The sequence below is a fragment of the Triturus cristatus genome, chromosome 8, assembly GCF_964204655.1.
Source record: "Triturus cristatus chromosome 8, aTriCri1.1, whole genome shotgun sequence".
NCBI lineage: Eukaryota > Metazoa > Chordata > Amphibia > Caudata > Salamandridae > Triturus > Triturus cristatus.
The window spans coordinates 1,540,019,965-1,540,043,134 of NC_140591.1; the positions used below are offsets into that span (position 1 = coordinate 1,540,019,965).

Below are 23,170 nucleotides of genomic sequence, written 5' to 3' on the forward strand. Positions count from 1 at the left end.
CTTGAAACTTCAGTTTGGTCTGAAGTGGAGTATAGGACCCATGCAGAAATGCTGGGGATAGATGCACATGTCCTTGCTGTGACCAGGTCACAGGCCAAAAAGTGCAACACTGAACAAGTGCTGGATCCTGAAACTATGGACCAGTCACAATCCAAGAGAAAGAGCAGTAGGGTTAAGGCTGTGCCTTCCCCCCTGCCTCAGGTGGTGGATCAGCCCTCCCAGGAGGATGATTCTGAGAGCCCTGAAGGAACTGTCCTAGAAGAACTTGAACCTGATCAGGTTGAGTTTCTTGGGACAGGGGGACCTTCCAGGGCAGATCTGAGGCAGGCTCAATTAGACTGCCCCTCTCTTGAACCCCTCAGACAGCTGGCTGCTGCTGAGGCTGCAGGGAATGCTCAAGGTACCCATAGAGTGTATTGGGATGAAGGGCTACTGTACTCAGAGGCTAGAGACCCCAAGCCTGGTGCATCCAGGAGGTTGGTCATACCACTGAAGTTCAGAGGCTTCCTTCTAACCTTGGCCCATGATATTCCCCTTGCAGGGCATTTAGGCCAGAACAAGACTTGGGACAGGCTTGTCCCTCACTTTCACTGGCCCCATATGTCAGAAGATACCAAGGTGTTTTGTCGCTCCTGTGTCACCTGCCAAGCCAGTGGCAAATCAGGTGGCACCACAAAGGCCCCCCTCATACCACTACCTGTGGTGGGGGTCCCCTTTGAAAGAGTGGGCATAGATATTGTAGGACCAATGGACCCACAAACAGCATCTGGGCACAGATTCATACTGGTGATAGTGGACCATGCCACCAGGTACCCAGAAGCAATTCCCCTGAGGACCACAACAGCTCCTGTTGTGGCAAGGGCCCTGCTTGGAGTATTCTCCAGAGTGGGCTTTCCAAAGGAGGTCATTTCTGACAGAGGTGCCAACTTTATGTCAGGATACTTGACTGCAATGTGGAAGGAGTGTGGTGTTAACTATAAGTTCACCACACCCTATCACCCACAGTGCAATGGGCTTGTTGAGAGATTCAACAAGACCCTAAAGGGAATGATAAAAGGATTACCAGACAAGCTTAGGCGAAGATGGGACATCCTTTTACCCTGCCTTCTGTTTGCTTACAGAGAGGTCCCACAAAAGGGGGTTGGCTACAGCCCTTTTGAGGTTTTGTTTGGGCATCCTGTAAGAGGACCCCTGTGTTTGGTGAAGGAAGGATGGGAGAGACCTCTCAGACAACCCAAACTAGACATAGTGGATTATGTACTTGGTCTCCGCTCCAGGATGGCAGAGTATATGAAGAAGGCTTCTAAAAACCTTGAGGCAAGCCAAGAACTCCAAAAAGCTTGGCATGACCAAAAGGCTGTACTGACTGTTTACCAGCCAGGACAGAAAGTGTGGGTGTTGGAGCCAGTGGCCCCAGCAGCAATCCAAGACAAATGGTCTGGACCCCACACTATTGTTGAGAAAAAGGGAGAAGTCACCTACTTGGTGGACCTTGGGACTCCCAGAAGCCCCCACAGGGTGCTTCATGTCAACAGATTGAAGGCATATGTTGACAGGGCAGACATGGGGCTACTCATGGCTACAGATGAGGGGCAGGAGGAAGAGAGTGACCCTCTCCCAGACCTGTTGACTCAGAACCCTGATGATGGCTCAGTTGATGGTGTGGTCTTTTCTGACAGCCTCACTGTCCATCAGCAACAGGACTGCAGACAGGTTCTGCAATCCTACAGACATATGTTCTCTCTGACCCCAAGTCAGACAAACTGGTGCACCCATGAGGTGGACACTGGTGACAGTCTGCCTGTGAAGAGTAAAATCTACAGGCAACCTGACCATGTCAGGGACTGCATAAAAGTTGAGGTACAAAAGATGTTGGAGCTGGGAGTCATTGAACCTTCAGAGAGCCCTTGGGCTAGTCCTGTAGTCCTTGTGCCAAAACCTCACACCCAAGATGGTAAGAGAGAGATGAGGTTTTGCGTGGATTACAGAGGTCTCAATGCTGTCACTAGGACAGATGCCCACCCAATACCTAGGGCAGATGAGCTCATTGACAGACTGGCAGCTGCTAAGTTTTTGAGCACATTTGACCTAACAGCAGGCTACTGGCAAATCAGACTAGCTGAGAGTGCAAAGGCCAAAACTGCTTTCTCGACCCCAGGAGGACCTTATCAATTTGTGGTAATGCCCTTTGGTTTGAAGAATGCACCTGCCACTTTCCAAAGGCTGGTGAATCAAGTCCTTACTGGGTTGGATGATTATTGTGCAGCTTATCTTGATGATATTGCTGTCTTTAGCTCCACCTGGGAGGATCACCTGGTCCACCTGAGGAATGTTTTAGAGGCCCTGCAAAAGGCAGGCCTCACTATCAAGGCCACTAAGTGCCAGATAGGGCAGAGCAAGGTTGTATACCTGGGCCACCTAGTTGGTGGGGGTCAGGTTCAACCACTGGAGAGCAAGATCCAGACCATAAAGGACTGGGCTCCTCCAACTACCCAGACTCAGGTCAGAGCTTTCTTGGGCCTGACTGGGTACTACAGAAAGTTTGTTAAGAACTATGGGTCCATAGTGACACCACTTAATGACTTGACCTCCAAAAAGATGCCAAAGAAAGTTCAGTGGACAGTAAGCTGTCAAAAAGCATTTGATGACCTGAAGCAGGCCATGTGCAGTGCACCTATTCTGAAAAGTCCAGACTACTCCAAAGAGTTCATTGTCCAGACAGATGCTTCTGAGTTAGGTGTGGGAGCTGTTCTTTCACAACTGAATGTAGATGGTCAAGACCAGCCCATTGCTTTTATAAGTAGAAGGCTGACCCCTAGAGAGAAACGTTGGTCAGCTATTGAGAGGGAGGCCTTTGCTGTGGTTTGGGCCCTGAAGAAGCTGAGGCCATACTTGTTTGGCACTCACTTCAAGATTCAGACAGACCATAAGCCCCTCTTGTGGCTAAATCAGATGAAGGGTGAAAATCCCAAACTTCTTAGGTGGTCCATTTCCCTACAGGGGATGGACTTCACAGTGGAACATAGACCTGGGACTGACCATGCCAATGCAGATGGACTCTCCAGATATTTCCACTTAGAACATGAAGACTCAACTGGTCAAGGTTAGTTTAATGTCCCTAAGTATGGGGGGGGGTTGTGTAGGAGAGTAGGGTCTGCTTTCTATGTTCACCCCCACTTTTTGCTTTTGCTTTACTGGTTTTCGACTTAGATGTGGCTGTGGGCCTGCCAATCAGACCCACAGCCCTGCTGTTCTCTCTCTAAATTAATACTATGTACTTTAGGTGCATAACCCATTTGGATAGGATCACCTTATTGGCCCCTGTACAGTGTACCCTAGGTACCCAGGGCATAGGTGTACCCTAGGCCTACCAGGGGCTGCAGCATGTATTATGCCACCCCTGGCCTGGCCTTCCATTTTGACACAACTGGCTGATCACTCAGCTGGGGCAAGGTCGTGTACTCACCCCTTGCTTAGGTGTAGTATTCCTATACCTAACTTACATATAGACACATGTGTACCTATCAGTCACTCCTATGGCAGGCCTTGACAATCCTGGAGGCAGAGTGCTTGGTAACATGTGAGATGGTGCTCTAGCATGAGCTGAGCCTGTCTGCAGCTTTCGGAACCTTGTCCTTATAGCTGTTCTATGATATAGCCTACCATATACTCTTAAAGTGCCTTATAATCTTAGACGGTTATGGTAACTATGGTTTGGCTTTATCAAAACATGTCGTGTAAGGTGTCTAACACTAGGGAATAATACCCCCATGCCATTTCTGGACATGAGAATATTATTCCCCCCTTCTAGAGGGAGAGACATGTTAAAATCATACTTCAACTGTTAGCCTCTGACCAAAGCCTCAGCATCACAAAATGGATGCTGCTGCCACGACACAAGTCTGACCTCCTGCAGCTGGGAGTGATCCCAGCCAGGGAGGCCTGGACAATAGGTTTCCTGCTTGGGGAGGTGCTAGCACCTCTCCAGACAGCCTTTAGTGTATTGGGGCAGGGTGGGCTGAAAGGAATGAGACATGCCTGGGGCACACAAGGTGTTCCTTGCATAGTCCAGTTCAAACCGGCGCTGGGGCACTCCAGCCCCAGCTCTGGCGCGAAACTGGACAAAGGGAAGTGGGTGTAACCACCCCCTCCCAGGTCCCACCCATAAGGCGTGACCTAGCAGGTATCCCAGCCCCCCAGATTAGTATAAGAGTGGGAGTTGGGCCTCAAGACTTTAGATTATCCTGAACCTGCAAAACTGAACAGAAACTCTAGACCTTCGACATTCGACGAAAGAAGAAGACTGAAGAATCTCCCTTGTAGCCGAGGAGTGGCTACCCTGTGCAAACAGGCACCATCAAGAGACTACCCTTTGCTTTGCGACCGTTCTACGAGGAACCGACTGCAGAGCCCGACCAGAGCTTTGACTTCCAGACTTCTCCGACCCTCATCCACATCTGCAGCAGAGCTGAGATCCGTGGAGGCGACGAGCGACGTGGGACCGGCTACCTGGGAAAAGTGGCTAGTAACTTACAGCGCAGCTTCTGAGGTACCCTCGAAGTTGTGCACCGGGGATTGAGAAGCCCCAACCCCAAGCACCATCTGCACCGAAGACCAGCCCCCCACACTCCACGAGTCCTGCGTGGGGCCCTTCAGCATTTTCCTGCTTGCCGCGTCTGTCCGGTTGCTTGCCCGCTGGCTAGTGGCCTTTGTGACGACGCTCCCTGAAATCTTCTGCGCTGGTTTGGCTCCTCCAGACTGGCTCCCGCTTCTCTGCAAAGAAGAAGCACCCCAGACCTTCCTGGTCTGCACCAGAAGCAAGTCCTTTGTTCTTCGTGGGTTCCGCTTGCCAAGGCTTGGTGAGTCCTAGTCCAACTTCGACGCTGCCGACAGCAAGAGCCTTCGTGGGACAGCTCGCCTCCTGGTCCTGGTCGTCCTCGACGCTTCCTGGTCCTCCTGGCTGCAGCGACAAGCTTCACCTTCACCTGCAACTCTTCACGACATCGCCTGGTTCCTTCCTGGTTCCACGTGGTCACTGGCTAGTGACCTTGACTCTGTCCCTTCTGCTTGCAGGTTTCTTCTCTTCTAGATCCCAGCCTTGGGATCCACCGGACACTCTCCCCTGACTGCCTGTCAGCATCTTTCTTCAGGCATCCATAGGAGTCGACGACGAAAACGACGCATCTTCACCCCTATGCACCCGCAGCCTGTGGGCTAGGTAACTTGGGTACTCCGGTGCTCATCAGGATAGTGACTATCCTAGTGTCTAGTTTTCAAGTCTCAACTTCCTAGCTACTCCGGAAGTGTCCTAAATCTACCGTTTTCTAAACTGTAATATTGCTATTGACTTTTACGCATTACGCGTGAGTGTTTCCACTCTGCACACGAATCCCGTGGGCCTCCCACTTCCTAACTAACGCTAGTGTAGTGTAGCCCCAGCGATTCCCTAGGCCTAGGCCTATTCTATTTCCGTGAAAGTGGTTCTTATACCACTTATTTAGTATATGGTTTGCGTGGCCCCTAGGGCCTAACTGTATTACTTACCTGTGTGACTTACTGTATGCATTAATAAGACTGTGTTGTACTTACCTCTAATCTCCTAAAGAGTGCTGAGGGTTTGCTTAGAATAAATACACTTTATTTTATATATATATCTGTTGTGGTGTCCTTTCATTTGGTATTCAAGGGATTATATATGGTATCACAGCTGGCTTCACATGCCATTCAGAGTTTAGCCTAAGACTGCTCTTGTCCATGCTACCACTAGGATAGCTGGTCTATAAGGTTGACTTTACAACCAATCACCATAAGGGTATTTGGACTGATATAAGGTGTACACTATAACTAGTGACAACATACATCAGGCCAACTTCTCACAACGGTTAACTCAAGCAAACCCTATCATGTAAAAAAAAATAGTTCATTTTTAAACTCAAAGTATTAAAAGTAAAAGTAGAGTCACACAATGCCTCAATGAGTTACTGAACCTAGGAGAAAGAGGTGAGGTGTTGGAACTGCATGGGTGTAAGTGACCTGAGACGCTGTGCCTCATAACAAGGGGAGGTGAGAGTGGAAAGCACATCTCACTTACAGGTGGAGGTAAAATTGAGACACGGGCTACCTACCTCGGAGCTGCCTTTCTGCGACTGGAACACTACCCTCCTCCTTGCAGCAACAAAGGAGATAGAGCAAATACTCACTGAAAGTGTTTGTTACCTTCAATGAATATGATCAGAGAGGGGAGGAAGAAGTGAGTGAAGCCCATGATGTAAAATAAAGATTTAGAAGTGGTAACCTCAGCAAAATAAAACGAACAAGCCTTGGCTAAGCCAATAGGTCTTGCCTATGTAAGAGCTATTGGCATCGCCAATGTCTTTTAGCCATGTTGTACAGCAGCATGGCTCGAAAGTTAGTGGCGTGGCACAGAGTGCAGGTGAGTGGCGTATATCAGCGTAGACTAGAATGGCATAGGATATAATGGAGTGGTGTAGATTAGTGTGACAGAGTGAAATGGTGTGGCATACAGTGGAGTAGTGCCATGGAGTAGTATTGAGTGGAGTGACTTTTAGTGGTGTAGAGTGGAGTAGTGACGCAGAGTAGATTGGTATATGGTGGAGTGCAGTAGAGTAAATTGGCACATGTGGCATTGGGTGGGGTAGAGGAGAGTGGAGTGGCATAGAGTAGAGTGCAGTAGAGGACAGTGGAGTGGTGTAGAGTGGCATAGAATGGTCTGGAGCAGAGTGGAATGGAGTGGCCTAGAGTGGAGTGGCTCAGAGTAGAGCAGCATTGCATTGAGTGGATTGACGTAGAGTACAATTGGTGGAGTAGAGGGGCATAGAGTGGAGTGGTGTGGAATAGTATTGAGTAGAATGTCAAAGAGTGGCGTGGAGTAGTGTGGTGTGCAGTGGTGTAAAGTAGTACAATTGTGGGTGTAAGTAACTAATGCGTCTATAGAGATGGCAGCTATAAAAGCTGTGAGGAAATGGGGTCTATTATATGGTATGGTCGTGCGACCTCACCGTGTAATACACTTACCAATCGCTTTGGGTCCAAGAAATTTCGTCTGTAAAACGCTCAGCTGAACCTTGGGTAGCTGTGGCACTGAGCAACAAGAGCTACTCAGCGGAAGAAGTGTTAAACTTTTAAACCGCACCCAAAAAATTGAAGAAGAAATAGACACAATACTCAAGAAATCCAACAACAATTTATAAAAATAGACTGTATTTCTAATTTACACACCAGAACGAAAAAGATCCATCGGAGGGTTCCAGAGATACAGATTTTGCAAGCAATAATAAATCAAAACAATGTCACTCATCTGAGAACAAACATTAGCAAAGTCAACAAACTGGACAATTAGAAACTTTTTCAAGGAAAACTAAGGTCATTGTCAATGTGGTGATCCCCGCGATGGTACCCTGGATCTAAGTGTCAAATGTCAGAGCATGAGGAGGCAATGGTTCTCATGGAGGCAGTAACTGCATCTATTTTGGCCGACAGTGGAACCGATGTGGTGAAGGAGACCCCGGCAATGGAGGAGTCCTACTGCTACTGTGCAGAGTGCAGACTGTTGTGGGGAACCTCCCTGGAGATAGCGGCTGGACTAATCTTGTTGATGCAGCCATGGAGCCGGTGGGTCCAGGATAGACCCCCAGGCACACAGCCTACTTTCCTGAGCTGTGTAATATGTAGATGCTGTGCTAGTGCTTTAGCATAAGAATTGGATGTTGAATATATGGGCAGAGCTACTCCCCGCACTGTGGTGTGGAAGTTGATGTTTGGAGTGTGGGATCTGAGTGTTTGTGTGGTAAGAGTTGCATGATTGTGCATGGGTGAGTGTTGTGTGCGTGTTTAAGTGTGGATGCAGCAGTGTTTTGCTTGGGAGTTGCTACGACTGGCTGGCACCGGGCGGGCACCCCCTCGATACATATTACATTTGTGAGTTGCAGGGGTTAGTTGGGGTGGTTGGTGTTTTTTTTCTTAATTTTTTATGTAACGTGGTTGGGTGTGTGAGGAACTGTTAACAGGGAGGGTCTAGGGGGGACTGATGTTTGGGGAGGCATGAGTTGTTTTTCTGTATTCACTCGGTAGGAGGTAATGATTTGTTTCAGTTGGGATCTGACAGCAGTGAGGTTAAGGGCTTGTGGTGGCCGGTGGGAGTAGGAGGGAGAGGTGGTGTGGTTTGGGGAAGGGCTAAGGCAGAATGATAGTCCATGTTAAGTTGAGAACATGGAATGTTCATGGGTCAACTCATATGTGAAAAGGTATAGGGTACATACGTACCTGCGTAGGCAGGGTGTGCATATTAAACTGCTGCAGGTGATGCATTTAATGGAGAGTGAGGTACACAAGGTACCAAATGGAGGGGACAGTTGTACTCTGTCACTTATTCCAACTATGCACGTGGGTTTGTGACCTGGGGGCCCCACAGGTTCCCATCCGGGTTTGTGGCTTTAAGGCAGACATTGAGGGGAGGTACCTTTTATTGCATGGTGTCCTGGACGGCATGGAAGTGTGCCTGTTGAACGTATATGCACCAAATTTTGATGGTAGTGGTTTCTGTCTGGAGTTGGAAAGGGAACTGCTCCATTATGTCGGAATTCCAATGTTGTGGTCAAGGGATTTCAACTGTATGTTAGATGGGCAGTTACATCGGCATCCGCCGAGGCCTCACACTAAATCGCATATGCTGGAATCCCTGTGTGATGTGATGGAACGTGTACAGTGCACAGATATCTGGCATGAAACCCACCCTAGGGTGTGGGAATTCACATGCTATGTACCGACGCATGAGACATATAGTCGTCTCAACAGATTTTTGATGTCAGGCAACGTGGCAGCTGGCATACTGATGGTCCATATTTTGGGTAGATTCCGATCAGACCACGAACCGTTTTTGCTGAATTTGGCATGGGTGGCATTAGGCCGCGAGTCCCCTTATGCCATCTCCACCCAGAGGCACTGGGTGACAAACTGTTTCTGGAAAAAATCTGTGAGGTGACTACCAGCTGCTTCGAGACAAATTGGTTGCCAACCGCACGGCGGGGGGTGGAGTGGGACACCCTGAAGTTAGTGAGGCTCGGGGAGTGTATGTCCCACATTTGCGGTACAAGATACCGCCTTGAGATGGATCTCACTGAGGAGGACGGAGTCCTGACGAGTGTTTCCTCTAATTTTTTTCCTCTGTAAGGTCTCTGTGCACTGCAGCCAAGGCTATGTGCGCCAAGAACCCGACCATGCATGCGAATGCAGCAACAAATATCAGTGCAAATACAATTCCAAACCTTTGTGTAAAAAAGTGAAAAGAAGATGTATTTCCACACATAGAGCAGCACGTGAGGGGGCTTAAGACAGGTTTGCAATTTAGATACACATGCTATGACATGAATTGGTTACACAGGCAAGTACCTGAAAAAAATCCTACAGTTTCATCACAAAAGAAGGTAAATCAATTGTGCATAACTTACAATGAATATAACCTGTGTAACAATAATGGACTCTGCACGGGGCACACATTATTTATGCAACAGACAACATTCCACACGTGAACAACTTAATTAAATCCTTTTATTTTGATGAGAACTTTACGTTGCAATGCTATTAAGAGAGCTATTTTTACAGGTTTCACATATAGATTCCAACCATCCATGTTTTCTCCAGTAATCCGACAAAAAACATGTTACGGCACTGTAATGTGCATATAATTCATATGTTTTCGTATTTTATATGAGTCAGAGTTTCAAATTATTTGCAGAGACATTCTGCTTTCCAGCACAGGGCCAGCTTTAGCGCTGGCAGCACCCAGTGCGACAATGTTTGTTTGCGCCCCCCATCCATGGTAAAGGTAGTGACCCCCTCCAACACGGATTCCCTCAATACCACCCTTTAACAGTGCCCCTCAAGTCTTCATAACCACTCTCTTTCAGATGCATTTCATTTGTTATATAGCGCCGCTCATACCAGTGTAGGGTGTCAAAGCACTTTGCATCACACACTCAATCATGATACATGTGTATATCAATGTATAGGAAATGTTGCATAAGCCAGAGATATACAAGGTATAGGAGGGAAATGTCATCCATACTGGTAGGCAGTTTAGTTTATGAGTGCTTGGTCTGGAGAAGCACAAACTCCGAATTTAAAACGGAACACCATAGTTGGGGGTTGTCTTTAATAATAAGATTCAATTGCTACCCAAATGAATATTTTTTGCAGTTCTTTGATGCCAGCTAATAGCTCTCTGTTCTATATTAGGATTTTAACTTATAAACTGCACGGAACAAAAGGATTTCTCTTAGAAAAGCAGAAACCCACTGACCTTTTTACAATATATGCACTTTGTGATCTGCATGGTACACGTTCTTTGCAGCAGGCATATAAACCCTCTGTGTTATTTTATGATCGGGCAAAACCTCAGCTAGACAAAACTCCGATCTCTCTCTAGGAAGAACATTAATCACCGGAGTTATTACTGTTACCTGGATATTGCTGGCGGCAAGGAATGCGGCATTCAGTGCTTTTAAAACCAAAAATAAACGTGCGGAAACTTCCTCAATACAAACTGAGATGTATTAATCTCTTGGAGGGCTGCTCTGTGGTGAGAAACTTCCACAGCAAACCAACAACTCACATGCAAAGAGGTCCGATCTAGATGAGAGATAGAAGTGATCTTGAAAGTGAGATAACAGCACCCTCTCAAAGCATGACGCGTGCTATCATGATTAACCCTGGGCGTAGTACTACACTACGCTCAGGGAGCATGCAAAGTTAGTACTACTACGTACTATGCAAAATGCACGTAGCACAGTGCAGAAACTGTGCTAAAACACGTAGCATAGCAGCAAAACCAACAACACCCACAAATGCTTTGATTAAGCAATTTTACATGCTAAAAAGCATATAACCAATTCACAAAAGTGAATTTTGACATGAAAATACAGGCAATGAGAGAGGTGTTGATTTTGGGGTTCCCCCTAACCTAGGGGGAGGACCAAGCAGATGCCTTGAACACAAAGAGCATATCATGCTGGTGAACGATTCAGTGGTGGTCCCTTCCTCCTAGGACCACCCCAAGCACAGTTATGGGCACAAATATAATCCCAACCAAAGGCCCTGCAAAGCATTATGGGACGAGATTAGCAGTGGGCAGAGAATATTAGTGTCCAGTATCAAAATAATTCTACAAAGAGCTGCAGTTCGAGTCGTTACTAGATGTCCCTCACAAGTCAAATGCAAAAGCAACTAAATTATTATTACATCAAGCTGCAGTTCCACTAGTCGTTACTAGATGTCCCTCACGAGTCAAATGCAAAAGCATTGAAACCCTTTCATGAAGCTTTTGCATTTGACTCGTGAGGGACATCTAGTGTCTTAGAAACACAACTTACCCAAACTCGTTTTTCTAGGTACTGTCTCTATAGTGTTGCCCAATCACACAACTTATCAGTACTTACTCCGTCAAGGGTCCTGCCCCGCCTTTTCACCTATTTGGTCCCGGTCCCCGGCTTTCGCTCTAAGGTACCGGAGGCCGGAGTTTAAATAGATCCATCTTGCGCTGACATCACAGTGGGCGGGGATGTCAATTCACATTTCTCAAATAGGTGAAAAGGGGGGCAGGACCCTTGACGGAGTAAGTACTGATACATTGTGTGATTGGGCAACACTATAGAGACAGTACCTAGCGTCTCGAGGGAGACTCTATATACCCTAATCTCTAAAAACGCGAGTTTCCGTTTTTTACCCTCCCACTTATTTATGGGCAACATAACAGGGTTCGACTACAGGGCTACTCCATTTTGCCTAGCGGTTCCCAGAGTAAGGGTTTCTCTCCTCATCTTGGGTAAGAAATTGAATGGTTTTATACAAAAAGATGTGAGTGCATATTTTTATAATTCACTTTGAATGATAGCAGCCTAGTGCTGTTTGTAGAGATTGTCACTCGGTATTGTATGTACATGCACTGGCTTGCTGATAATGTCAGTATGCGAGTAAAATCGCCACCTCACATTTATCTGACACATAGAAAAGTTATGTTACAGATACAGATGTGAACGGCACAAGTCAAGTGAGAACGTGGTCATTTGTCTGCACATTCACTTGGCATTTCAGGTGTTTGGTCTCAACCAATCCACCTAATTGGGAGAAGACATGACTGCAATACCTAAATTAAGTATGCTCATGAAATTATGTATGGTGTTTTTGTTTTTCACAGATGGAGAACCAAATATGACGGATTAATATATCTGTAATTTCCACATAAGGAGCAGCTACTCTGCCCTTACTAAATTTATAGGATAGGGACTCCCCTTCTTCTTCTCTTCCCAGTGTGGATGATCCTTGCCCTGAAGAAAGTCCAGAACCTTTACGGCCGACCAAGGACTGAAGCATGTTGGCAATAGGGTCATAGGACCATAATACTCCCATTGACCCGAAGTTTAAGTATTTTAATACCCCTGACAGACCCATGAATAAAGGGAAACCGGGGCCTGTCTGAGGTTTTTATCTTTAATCCCCCTGGTCTTCATTTTCACAAGAGCTCCCAACACTGTGGTTGAGCCTACCCCGACTTATAGGCGTCGAGGTGACCCGATGATGAAGCATGACACCACTAGGGTGTGTGAGGGTAACTAAACAAAAGGGAATTGCTTCCCTCCTCACCAGTTGGTGAGCCTAGGTACATCCTCACTCAGAGTAATCTGAAGTTACCAATACCAGTGTTATGCTACTCTTACATTTTACAGATTGCTGCACATTGGTTTTGCAGTTACAGAATGCACATGGGTCTCGATTTTTTTCACCAGTACCTTTATAATTATGATATAAATGTGTGCTGGACTTGGTAGGATGTTATAAGTTGTGAATATTTGTATTGGGGTACATGTGAAGACTGACAGGTGGGACTTCAATTGTGAATACCATCTTTGTACATCCTTGGCTGGGTGGTTAAAGCATTACAATCTTCTGAAGTCTTTCTATGACTAACACAAGAGATGGCTAGTCTGTGGAGCAACTACTTATCTCTAAGGCAGGGTTTTCAGGTTTATTCCTAGGGACAGTCCCATGAAGCAACACCATAGTTCTCTGGTAGAGTTTGTAGGTATAATCCTGATGGGTAGTCTGCCAAGCATTTCTCAAGTAAAGCTATTGGGGATAAAGCTGAGGAATAGGGGAACAACTTGTTAACTCTCAGATAGAATTCCAGTGTTAGCCTCTGTAACACCATCTTAGCTCAGGGGTAGGGTTCTTTGGTATGATCATACACCTGAGCGGGCCCTTAGCTATTGTAGTCACAAGGGTTAAATTCTGAAGCATCTCCTTAGCTCAGAGGGGGAGTTCTTTGGCATGACTGCGAGGGATAGACTATGGAGCAGCTCCTTAGCTCGGAGGTAGTGTTCTTGAGTATAATTATGAGCATTTGTCTACAGAACTCTGCCATAGCCCTCCAGAAGTGTTTGTGGGCATAATACTGAAGATTAGGCTATGAAGGAGCTCTTTGGGAAAATAAGGGTTTTTAGATATATATACTTGCGAGGGTTAGCATGTGAACCAGCTCCAGAAGTAGCATTTTTGGGAATCGATTGAAATTTGGAGGGTTAGCGTGGAGACAGCCCTTTAGCACTGGGTTCTTGGATGTGTTCCTGCTTATTAACCCGGGGGGAAGATACTTAGCTTCAGATTCAAGAACATTCCTACACCAGTGCTAACTTTTAACTGGAGGTTGGGTCCTGCGCTCTCAAAACCACTTTATCTCCTTCATGGCCTCCTCCTTCTGCTGTTCCTATTATTACTCCCCTCTCTTAGTCCCCAGTGCTCTTTTCCCTCTGAAATGTCTAAAAGGTAATTTGCTGGGGCTATACAAGGAAATAAATATGCTGACCCATAGTTCACATAGCATTTACTACCTTTTCTATCCACCTCAGGTTGATCGCCGTGTTGTCAACCAACTGGCTGCAGCCTATGAGCAGGACCTTCTGCCTCGGGGGTGCACCCTGCGTATTACTGTCGACGATTCAGACAAACATCTACTCAAAGCCAAGGAGGGAGACGTGGACCAAGAGATGAAGACACCAATGCTGAGGCTTGAAATCGTAGAGAAGAACAGCAAAATCAGGAAGCTGGACATCATAGTCCCACGCAATCCTGAGGAAATGAAGTTTGTTTTTTAAGCGTGCAAGGACCTTGCCAAAGCTTTATCCATCTGACTTGGTCATTTTAAAGCAGATCATCGATATGGAGCATCATGGGAAAAACAGCTAATCCATCAGATTTATTTAGCATATGTTAAGTGACAGAGCAAGAAAACACCATATTCTCTGTTTTTGACGTTTGTTTTTATAAAATGAAAATTCTGATGGAGAAATGATTCCATTTGGTTCTCTTGTTTCAAGCATGAGTCAAATGCTGTTGTCTGCTGCAGTTATTTGCTCTTAACGCTCAAGATTTACATTGAGTTAAATTGCTGTCAAAATCTATATCAACAGGTCTATTTCTATTTAATGCCCTCAGTTGTCAGAATCGTTATCCTTTAAAATATGAGCGAGGCATTGGGCATAGGTGGAAAGAATCTCACCATAGGCCATGTTCTTTTAATTTAATTTAGGATCCCTGGATAAGTGGTTCAAGTATACTACGTATAATTAAGGAATTCAGGTAGGGGAGGAGCATGGGGACCAACTATCAAAAATCGCTCCTGTTGCCAGAATAGAGAAACAGTTCGGCCTTCAAAGTGAATCGCAGTTATTTTGATATGCGTGGAATGTGTGGCCAGAACCATGGAGCAATTTTTAAAGCACGACCTAAAGACCGCGCAGTAAAAAGGATTGTATCTGAAGGTGTCCCTTACTAAAACTTAGTGCATGTAAGAATTGAGCTAATAACCTCGAAGGTAATGTCATAGGGGCATGTCAGCAACACCCGGCGATAATTATCGCTCAGCGCTCTTAGCGTGAGTATAGTTATCGCTGGGTAATGTGGATTTTTATCGCTGAGATAGCGTGCTATTAGCAACGCTTATCTCCTCAGCGATAAAAATCCTCACGCTAACTGCCTAACGTGGGATTATCGCTGGAAACCCAGCGATAATCTCACGCAATGTGGCGTTAGCTTGCTGATAGGGACTCACAAACTTAGCCATGATATCCACCCTCCATAGGATATCATGACTAAGTCAGTCCTGAAGCAGGCGTAAGGAAAGTAGCGATAACAGGGGTTATCGCTACTTTTCCTGACGCTATGCTTAATAGCGTGGGGCTTGATGATAGGAGAAATGCAGCTTAGCGACATTTCTCCTGTCATGTTAGGTCAGGAACGCCCACTTTGCATCTCATTAGAGATGCAAAGCTGGGCGTAAAGAATCCCCACGCTAAAGAAAGGTTTCACGCATTAGTGTGGCCTTGCTAATTAGGCGATAAAATAATCGCCGCTTTTCGGACGAAAACGGCCGCAAAAGCGGCGATAATTTTTTAGCGCTTGCTTGTAAATATGCCCCATAATTACTAATGTACCCAATGTTTGAGTAACGATGGCCGAACAAACTTGTTAACATTTTTAATCACATCACTTCTTTCGTGGTGTGTTACAGCTTTAAAAATGTTTTTCTCCTACATTGGTACTTCTTCCTTTCCCACCTCCATTATAACTCTTCAGGCTGCTCCGTTCCTCCTAATACTGTATCTCTTGTTGTACTTTTTGTACTTTTATTTTGTTTTATTAACAAAGCCCCCAGCACGCTTCTCCTGCTTTTCTCCATATCCCACTGCTCTTTTCTCTGCCCCTTTAGTCTCCCGGCTTCCAACTGTCCTCACTCACCAGTGTAGAATCGGTGAGTTCTGTGTAGGACTGCTGGGGACAGAGGAGTGGAGCAAGGCCCTAAGGACTCATAAAGCGGGCATAATCAGCTCAAAATTTCGATGCCTACATTATGTTTTTCTACTGGTACAATTATTCATGGTTACAAATCCACATGATGAAGCGAAGCAAACACCTTAGGTGCTTAGCTTTTAGAAATGAAGAGGGGGCTTTCCTTCATAGACTATAGGAGTGTAAAAAGATGCAGTTGTTCTGGAGGAGGTTTTTGACTCAATGTCATAGATGCTGGCATTGACTATTGAAATGGATTCTGAGCAGTTTTTTCTGGTTGTTTGGGGAGGCGAAGACCTTGCATTGGGGTCAAATTGTTATTTAAAGACCATTGGAGCCTTCGTAGAGAACATAGTTGCTTTCTGGGAGCCAGAGGAAGCCTTAACAGTTGTGAAATGGAATTGTGGAGTAGACTATTGCATGTTTCTTCTGTGGTATAAAAAGGTATGCTGTGTTCTGAACAATTTCACAGAGTTTAGTAGAAAATGGAAGCAGCGCATATACGACTACAAGTGGTGGAGATATAAATGGGAAATGGAAATAAGGAGTGGCCTATAGAGGGTAGAATAGTTGGGTTAAAGTATGGAGCTAAAAAATTGACATTTTCCTATTTTAAGGACTCATGGTTGAGAAAATAGAAGGGCTCCTTGATTCTTGGCGTTTTGTGGGAGAGTGGATCCTTAGGCATGCATATATTCTATCACTTATTCGTTGTAATAATTTTAAAATGCCAAAATAAATATTTCAGAAGCGAATCCAAGGGAAGACGAATAATCCAGAAATGTATAACGTAGATTGAATGCAGGAGAGACCAATGAGGATTAGCAGGTCAAAATCCCAATGACGGCCTCCACCGGTAGCCCTCATCCCTTAAATTTCCATACACTTCCTACTGCACTTACTGCTTCAGCATGTGATCCAGTGCCTCCTTTGATGCCTCAATCATAAAACCATCTTCTTGACACACTTCCATTGAGTTTCTTCTTAGGTTTGTCAGGTATTTATGTATTGAGCGTTCTGAGGCAGATGGTAACATTGCTGGAGTCACTACCATTTACCTTCACACTGGTGATAGCTCTGTAGGCTTGTCATTAATAATGTTATTTGCGCTTGACCTTTCACAAAGCCACCATTTTATGTACAGACGTGCCTATGAAATAACAGAAATAAGTAGTGAAGGAGCAAAGGGGCTGGGATGGAGTTAGAAGTTGAGGTTTCTGATTGGCAGACTATACATATCACACAAAAAGAGAGCCACGGGTCCAGATTAGAAGGAGGTTATTTAGCTGTCTCAGTGTACTCTGCCATGCAAGATAGGGGGTTTCCTTTTTCAGGACAGTTCCCCTCACACACCAGAGGTGTCATGCTTCATCATAGGGGTGCCTCCTCACGTGAAAGACCTACTCTTCGCGTGGGCTACAACCCCCTCTCTGCGAGGGAGGAGCTCAGGGATGTTTTTATTGAGTCAGGCGGGGTGTACTAAAGCCATGTGTGAGAATGGCGTGTGTGTAAAAAGGTGTAATGCTGTGATGTGAAAATTTAAAACTGGCTACAGGGTTAGCTATGTTGTGACTTTATTGAGCTACCCGGCGTCAGGATTAAAAACTGTCTTCAGGGTCATTTGTTCAGCTACTGCAATAATTAGGTGCAAGTAAACGTGAAAACAACTAAAATCACGTGAATAAATCAAAAGTATGATACTGAACCAGTATGATTGACTGTTCAGTATGTACTGCATACAACCTATAATAGAGGCAAAAGGCATGTTGTCACCAAATGCATATACAGTGTAAATATAGCATGAGTCAAACACACAGTTAAAACCTCCTGAGTAGTAATATTCTCAAACACATATACATATTAGATCAATGTGCGGAAAAGATTGACGTTTGACTCACCACTGTAGGTTGCGGAATTCACTACATCTGTCCCGGCATATTAGCTATGTGGTATGTGCACCAAAACCTGCCAACAAGAGGTACGTGTAATTAAAAACAGGAGATCCCAAGGGAGGGATTTTGAGATAGAGCGTAAGTATGACTGGAATGTCATCTGGCCCATGGTTCGACTCAGCGAAGGATGTGTGCAGAGTCACTGTCATTTAGAAGGCACAGGCGTACAGAGAAGTGTACAAGCAGAAGACCACGGGCATTACCAACAATGGACGTGATTTGGAAACCAGGGGGAGGGGGGGGGGGGGGGTGGTTCAATGCCCAAGGGGGCGGTGAGAACCATTGGGCTGGTGAGTCGGCAGGCGGAAACCAGGGACAAACCCTGCATGAAACAAGCAGTCAGCCCCCGCGTTGTGAGGGCTGTTAACTGTTGTGACAAAAGTAGGATTGAACTTAAGCAAGGGAAAATAGGGGATCCCTGCAGTGGCATGAAGTAGCGGGCAGAAGCGGGTGAGAGAGGAAGCGGGGGAGAAGGGTAAAGCAGTGTTGCCATCAGATTGAGGATTGTCTGGGGCGGGAATGCACTCGATCAGGGGAGCCCTGCAATGTCGTCTTCTTAGCTAGAGAATACGATGCCCGCTGGGTCCAGGGCACACAACGGTGCCTCTCGTGGCATGAGGCGGGGCTGGACCCAAGCAGGGCGGATCCCTGCGTGGGCGTGTGTATTGCGGGAAAGGGTCATGGGTACAACCGGTGCCGAAAAGTGGCTGTGGGAAAGGGGGGGTATTAGGGTGCAGTCGTTGCCGATAGCGGCATGGTGGTATGGCCAGAATGTGCTATCAACAGGATCTCAGCAGCCGTGTGTGGCAGGGGGGAGAGAGCGGGTGCAGCCTTGGTATTGCAAGGTGCCGAGGAGGGCGGGGGAGCGGTATCACTTACCACGGTTCGTGGATGCGTCCAGATACTCCACACACGTCCAGGGGCAGGAAAACGGATGTCAGAATGGCTTCCGTTATATATATGCACATGACGTGGTGTGGAAAATGAAGTGCAGCTGAGTTCCGCAGCGTGTGCCCGGAAGAGCACTCGAGGCTCATGGGAGTTGTAGTTTTTGGATGTGGGCGGCTAGGAAAACAGACGCAAGGGGTCTGAAACTATGGGGTTAGCAGTGTTGGAGACATGCTGCACCATGCCAGGTGGATGGAGATAATGATGGTTAGCACGCCCTTTAATGATTGCCAGTGGTTCAGGAAGCAGGCGCTGCAAGTAGTAGTTTTGATGCAGGCGACTTGGAAAACAGACACAAGGGGTCTGGAACTCTGGAGCCTTCTGGGCACGGGCGAGCAGAGTAGGAGACATACTGCACTATACGAAGCGATCAGTGGATGGAGATGATGATGACCCACACGCCCATTAATGATGGCCAGTGATGCAGGAAGCAGACGTTGCAAGTCGCTTGTCATGGGCAAGCTGGTTGGCCGAAGTGGCGCACCATAGTGTGGGGGGAAAAAGGGGGGTGACCAGCATGGATCAGTACAGCACAGGTGGCCATTGTGGCGCGCACTGTGGGATGGGGGGTAAGGGTGCCCAGGTAAACACGAAACATTGGCGGTAGAAATGGTGGCCAGAAGTTCAAGAGAGTGCCAACCATGGAATCTCGTAGTTGATGCCCCTTTCCGAGGTCCCAAACCTGTACACCCATCTCTGTTCGATTCTGTGGAGCTTGGTCGTGAGATCAAGAGTATTGGTATTCAGGTTTGGTTCATCCAGAACCGTCCAGCTCAATGAGCCTTGTCCTTGTTCCATATCAAAAAAGTATTTCGTCATTTTGGTAATCTGTTTTGCACACCTAATCGTACTTTTGTGTTCTAAAATCCTAGTGCGTACTTTCCTGGTGGTCATACCAACGTATCTCAAGCCACAAGGGCAAGTGATTAGGTAGATCACCCGCTCGCTGTTGCAGTTGGTGTGTTTTTGTTAATCCCATGGTCTGGAGGTGCCTTTGTCTATGCTCTTGGTCATTCTTGTTTGGGCACACACTGTGAAGGACCCACATGGGTAGTGCCCTTGGACATTTGGTAAGTTCCCCTATCTTGCATGGCAGAGTACATTGAGACAGCTAAATAACCTCCTTCTAATCTGGACCCGTGGCTCTCGTTTTGTGTGATATTATTTGGTGGGGAGTTGGCTCACACAGGTCCTTAAAACTCCTCAAGCCCCCAAGTGTATTTATTGTCTAGCGCAACGGCTCAGCTGCGGGCTTATTCCTCTACTCTCTTCTCTTCCTAAAATTGCTGCCTAGCGACTTACAACCATGGCTGAACGCACAGGACTCACATATGACGATGGAGTACTAACAGAGATTCTAACAACACCTAGTATCTTAGAAACACAACTTACCCAAACTATGGCCACCTCAGATGACTGGCAGAAACTGACAAATCTCAAACGACTATACATTAGAACAACTACACACGGTTCCATCATGACTGAATATCTCCGGGGTAATTGCGCCCCAACAGGACTCACAGTCACCAATATCCCAAGATTGTTCCTAGACAATCCCTCCTTCTTGAAAGACTGGTCCCTCATCACCTGGCGATATACGAGAGACTGGCTTATTTTAATTGTCAGCACGGCCAAGAAGCAAGCTGAGAAGGTTTTGGTTCAAATTCAGACACTGGAGGCAGAGATAAAAGTCATCATTGGCGCAACAGTCTTTAAAAAGAACGTGGATGAAACTAACAAAACAACTAAAGAATACAAGGAGACCTTCCTAACCAGTAAAATCACGAAATTTAAGACGGATTTGGCAAAATTCTCAATGGAGAAGGTGTACTCCTACACTGACACCTCCTATCAACCTCCAGAATTTCACAGAACAGGCAGAAGATATGGGTTCAACTATTCATCTTCCGACAGAGAAGACACCCCAAGTGACTCGGACACAAGTCAAGGCAACACTAATCAAAGATCACAGCACCAGAATCAGAGAAGTTGGTGTGGGTCCCGAGGTGGAGCCCGAAACAACCAATGGTGGCTCCCGAACCCTTGAAGTTATCCCATCTTCCCTTTCTTTGGACAAGGTCCACCTGGTCCGCTAATGAACTTCCAACAACACCAACAAGCAGGGTACAACCAGCCTTTTTTAGGGTAAGGCCAAGGCCGGTCCAGAGGCTGCCGGGGTTCCCAACAACAAGTACACTGGAACTCCCTAATCACCCAACGGAACACGAGGAGCATGACCAAGACCAACCAACAAGCAGGCCCGAGCAGGGACCCAGTCTGATTGTCAACTTGAGTAAGCGAGTACTTACACCTGAAGAAACTACAGTACTCAACCGAGGCTGATGGTTTTGTACCTACAAACAATGGTGACCCTCTTCCAAATACAACAAGAGGTACACCTATTTTTCAGGAAAGTGAGACTCCACTTTTTCTTCGCAGACAAAGACTCGCTGACAGACAGCCAACAGACAACCAACACGAATCTACGCCCGAAGTCGAAATTCAATCCACCGATTGGCATGGTTCCATCTGAGGTAGCAACGTTCGAGAAGGCTGTCCCAAAAGATCGGACCAGTGGACTATCTACGCCACCGAGGACCTTCGACCTTTAATAACATTCCAAAAAAGGAACTAACAGCTCTACGTTCCCTGACTGCGGACACAACTATCCCCATCAAAGCTGCCGATAAGGGAGAAGCATCTGTAATACTAGATAAAGACACCTACAGGGCCGAATGTCTTAGTCAACTCAACGACAACACCACCTACCGACGACTGGATCATGACCCTACAGAGAGGATCACGGAAACCATCTCCATCGTAACCAAGGAAGCATGTGACAACAGCTGGATAACGCAACGAGTGGCCGAATTCCTCTGTACCAAGATACCGACGACTCCCTATTTCTATGTATTACCATAAATACACAAGTCACAAAGGCCTCCACCAGGGAGACCTATTATCTCCGGGGCAGGGTCCGCCCTCGAGCCACTGTCACAATTAGTCGACTTCTTCCTCCGTCCACTGGTCAGCGAAATGCCAATTTATCTCAAAGACACGACTGATGTGCTTCGCCTCCAGGATGATATGATCTTCGACATCAAACCGACTACCTGGTCTCGTTCGACGTGGAGTCGTTGTATACTTGTATACCTCAGGACCAAACTCTTGAGACAGTAAAGTAACTACTGACTGAACATCCACCCGATACGATCACACCGATCTCATTCACAATGAAGTGCGCGCAAATGGCTAAGAAGGAAAATTTCTTCCAGTTCGAAACTCAGTTATACCTACAAATCTCAGGCACTCCCATGGGCAGCACCTTCGCGCCTAGTCTAGCGAACCTCTACATGCACGAAGAAGGTGTTGTCCTGGGTGGACAGAACCCATTTCTCGCGCACATACTCCTATGCAAGAGGTACATTGATGACATTCTCGTCATCTGGCGAGGAGATGACGGGACCATCAACCACTTCCACAACTGGTTAAATAACAGAAGCGAACAGCTACGTTTCGCCTGCGAGTATAGTAAAGAGAAGTTGGCCTTCCTGGACCTCCTGATCTATCCATCAGGGGGCATCCTTGAAACAGAACTTTACCAAAAGCCAATGGCCCGCAATGCACTAGTCGAATATGAGAGCTACCACCCCAAATCATTGCGGGACAATCTACTATATGGGCAATTCTTGCGACTCCGCCGCAATTGCTCTACAACAGAGAAATACAACACACATGCCGCAAAACTCAGAAGCAACTTATTAGACAGGCACTACCCTGCGAAACTGGTAACGAGATCGGCTAAACGGGCCCTCAATACCAACCGAGAGGCCCTCTTGGAACAGCCGTCTGCCAAACTAACACCATCGAAACTCGTCTGTGTTAATACTTATAGCTCTATGTCCAATGTAGTCAAAAAATCAATACTACACAATTGGGACATCTTGAACAAAGGACACTTGACCCTTGAAAAACCACTTTTTGCCTTCAAAAGAGGCCGCAATTTGAAAGAAACTCTGAGCCACACGAGACCGACTGTGCCAGAAGCAACGAGACCCAATACACTTTGGAACTTACCAAATGTCCAAGGGCACTACCCATGTGGGTCCTGCACAGTGTGTGCCCTAACAAGAATGACCAAGAGCATAGACATAGGCACCTCCAGACCATGGGTTTTACAAAAACACACCAACTGCAACAGCGAGCGGGTGATTTACCTAATTACTTGCCCTTGTGGCTTGAGATATGTTGGTGGAATATACGACGTTACTTCGCATGCATCTAGTACGCATGCCATTACTACGCGGTCGTTAGTACGACCGCGTTTTTAGTTCGCATTCCTTTCCTACGCAATTCGGAACAACGAATTGCAGTAGGGGGTGCTGGATGTTGGAATAGTATAATTTACTATT

General features: G+C 46.5%; 1 protein-coding gene across 2 annotated transcripts in view; it reads left to right on the forward strand.

Moving 5' to 3' along the window:
• The window catches only part of CLPB (ClpB family mitochondrial disaggregase), a 1,140,376-nt gene extending 1,126,014 nt beyond the window's left edge, over window positions 1-14,362 (forward strand). For both annotated transcript variants that reach the window (XM_085623404.1, XM_085623405.1), the window contains one exon: window positions 13,920-14,362. In XM_085623404.1, coding sequence (XP_085479530.1) covers window positions 13,920-14,165 — 246 coding nt within the window. In that variant the 3' untranslated portion in view covers window positions 14,166-14,362. The remainder of the gene's footprint in view (window positions 1-13,919) is intronic.
• The last annotated feature ends 8,808 nt before the right edge of the window (window positions 14,363-23,170 follow it).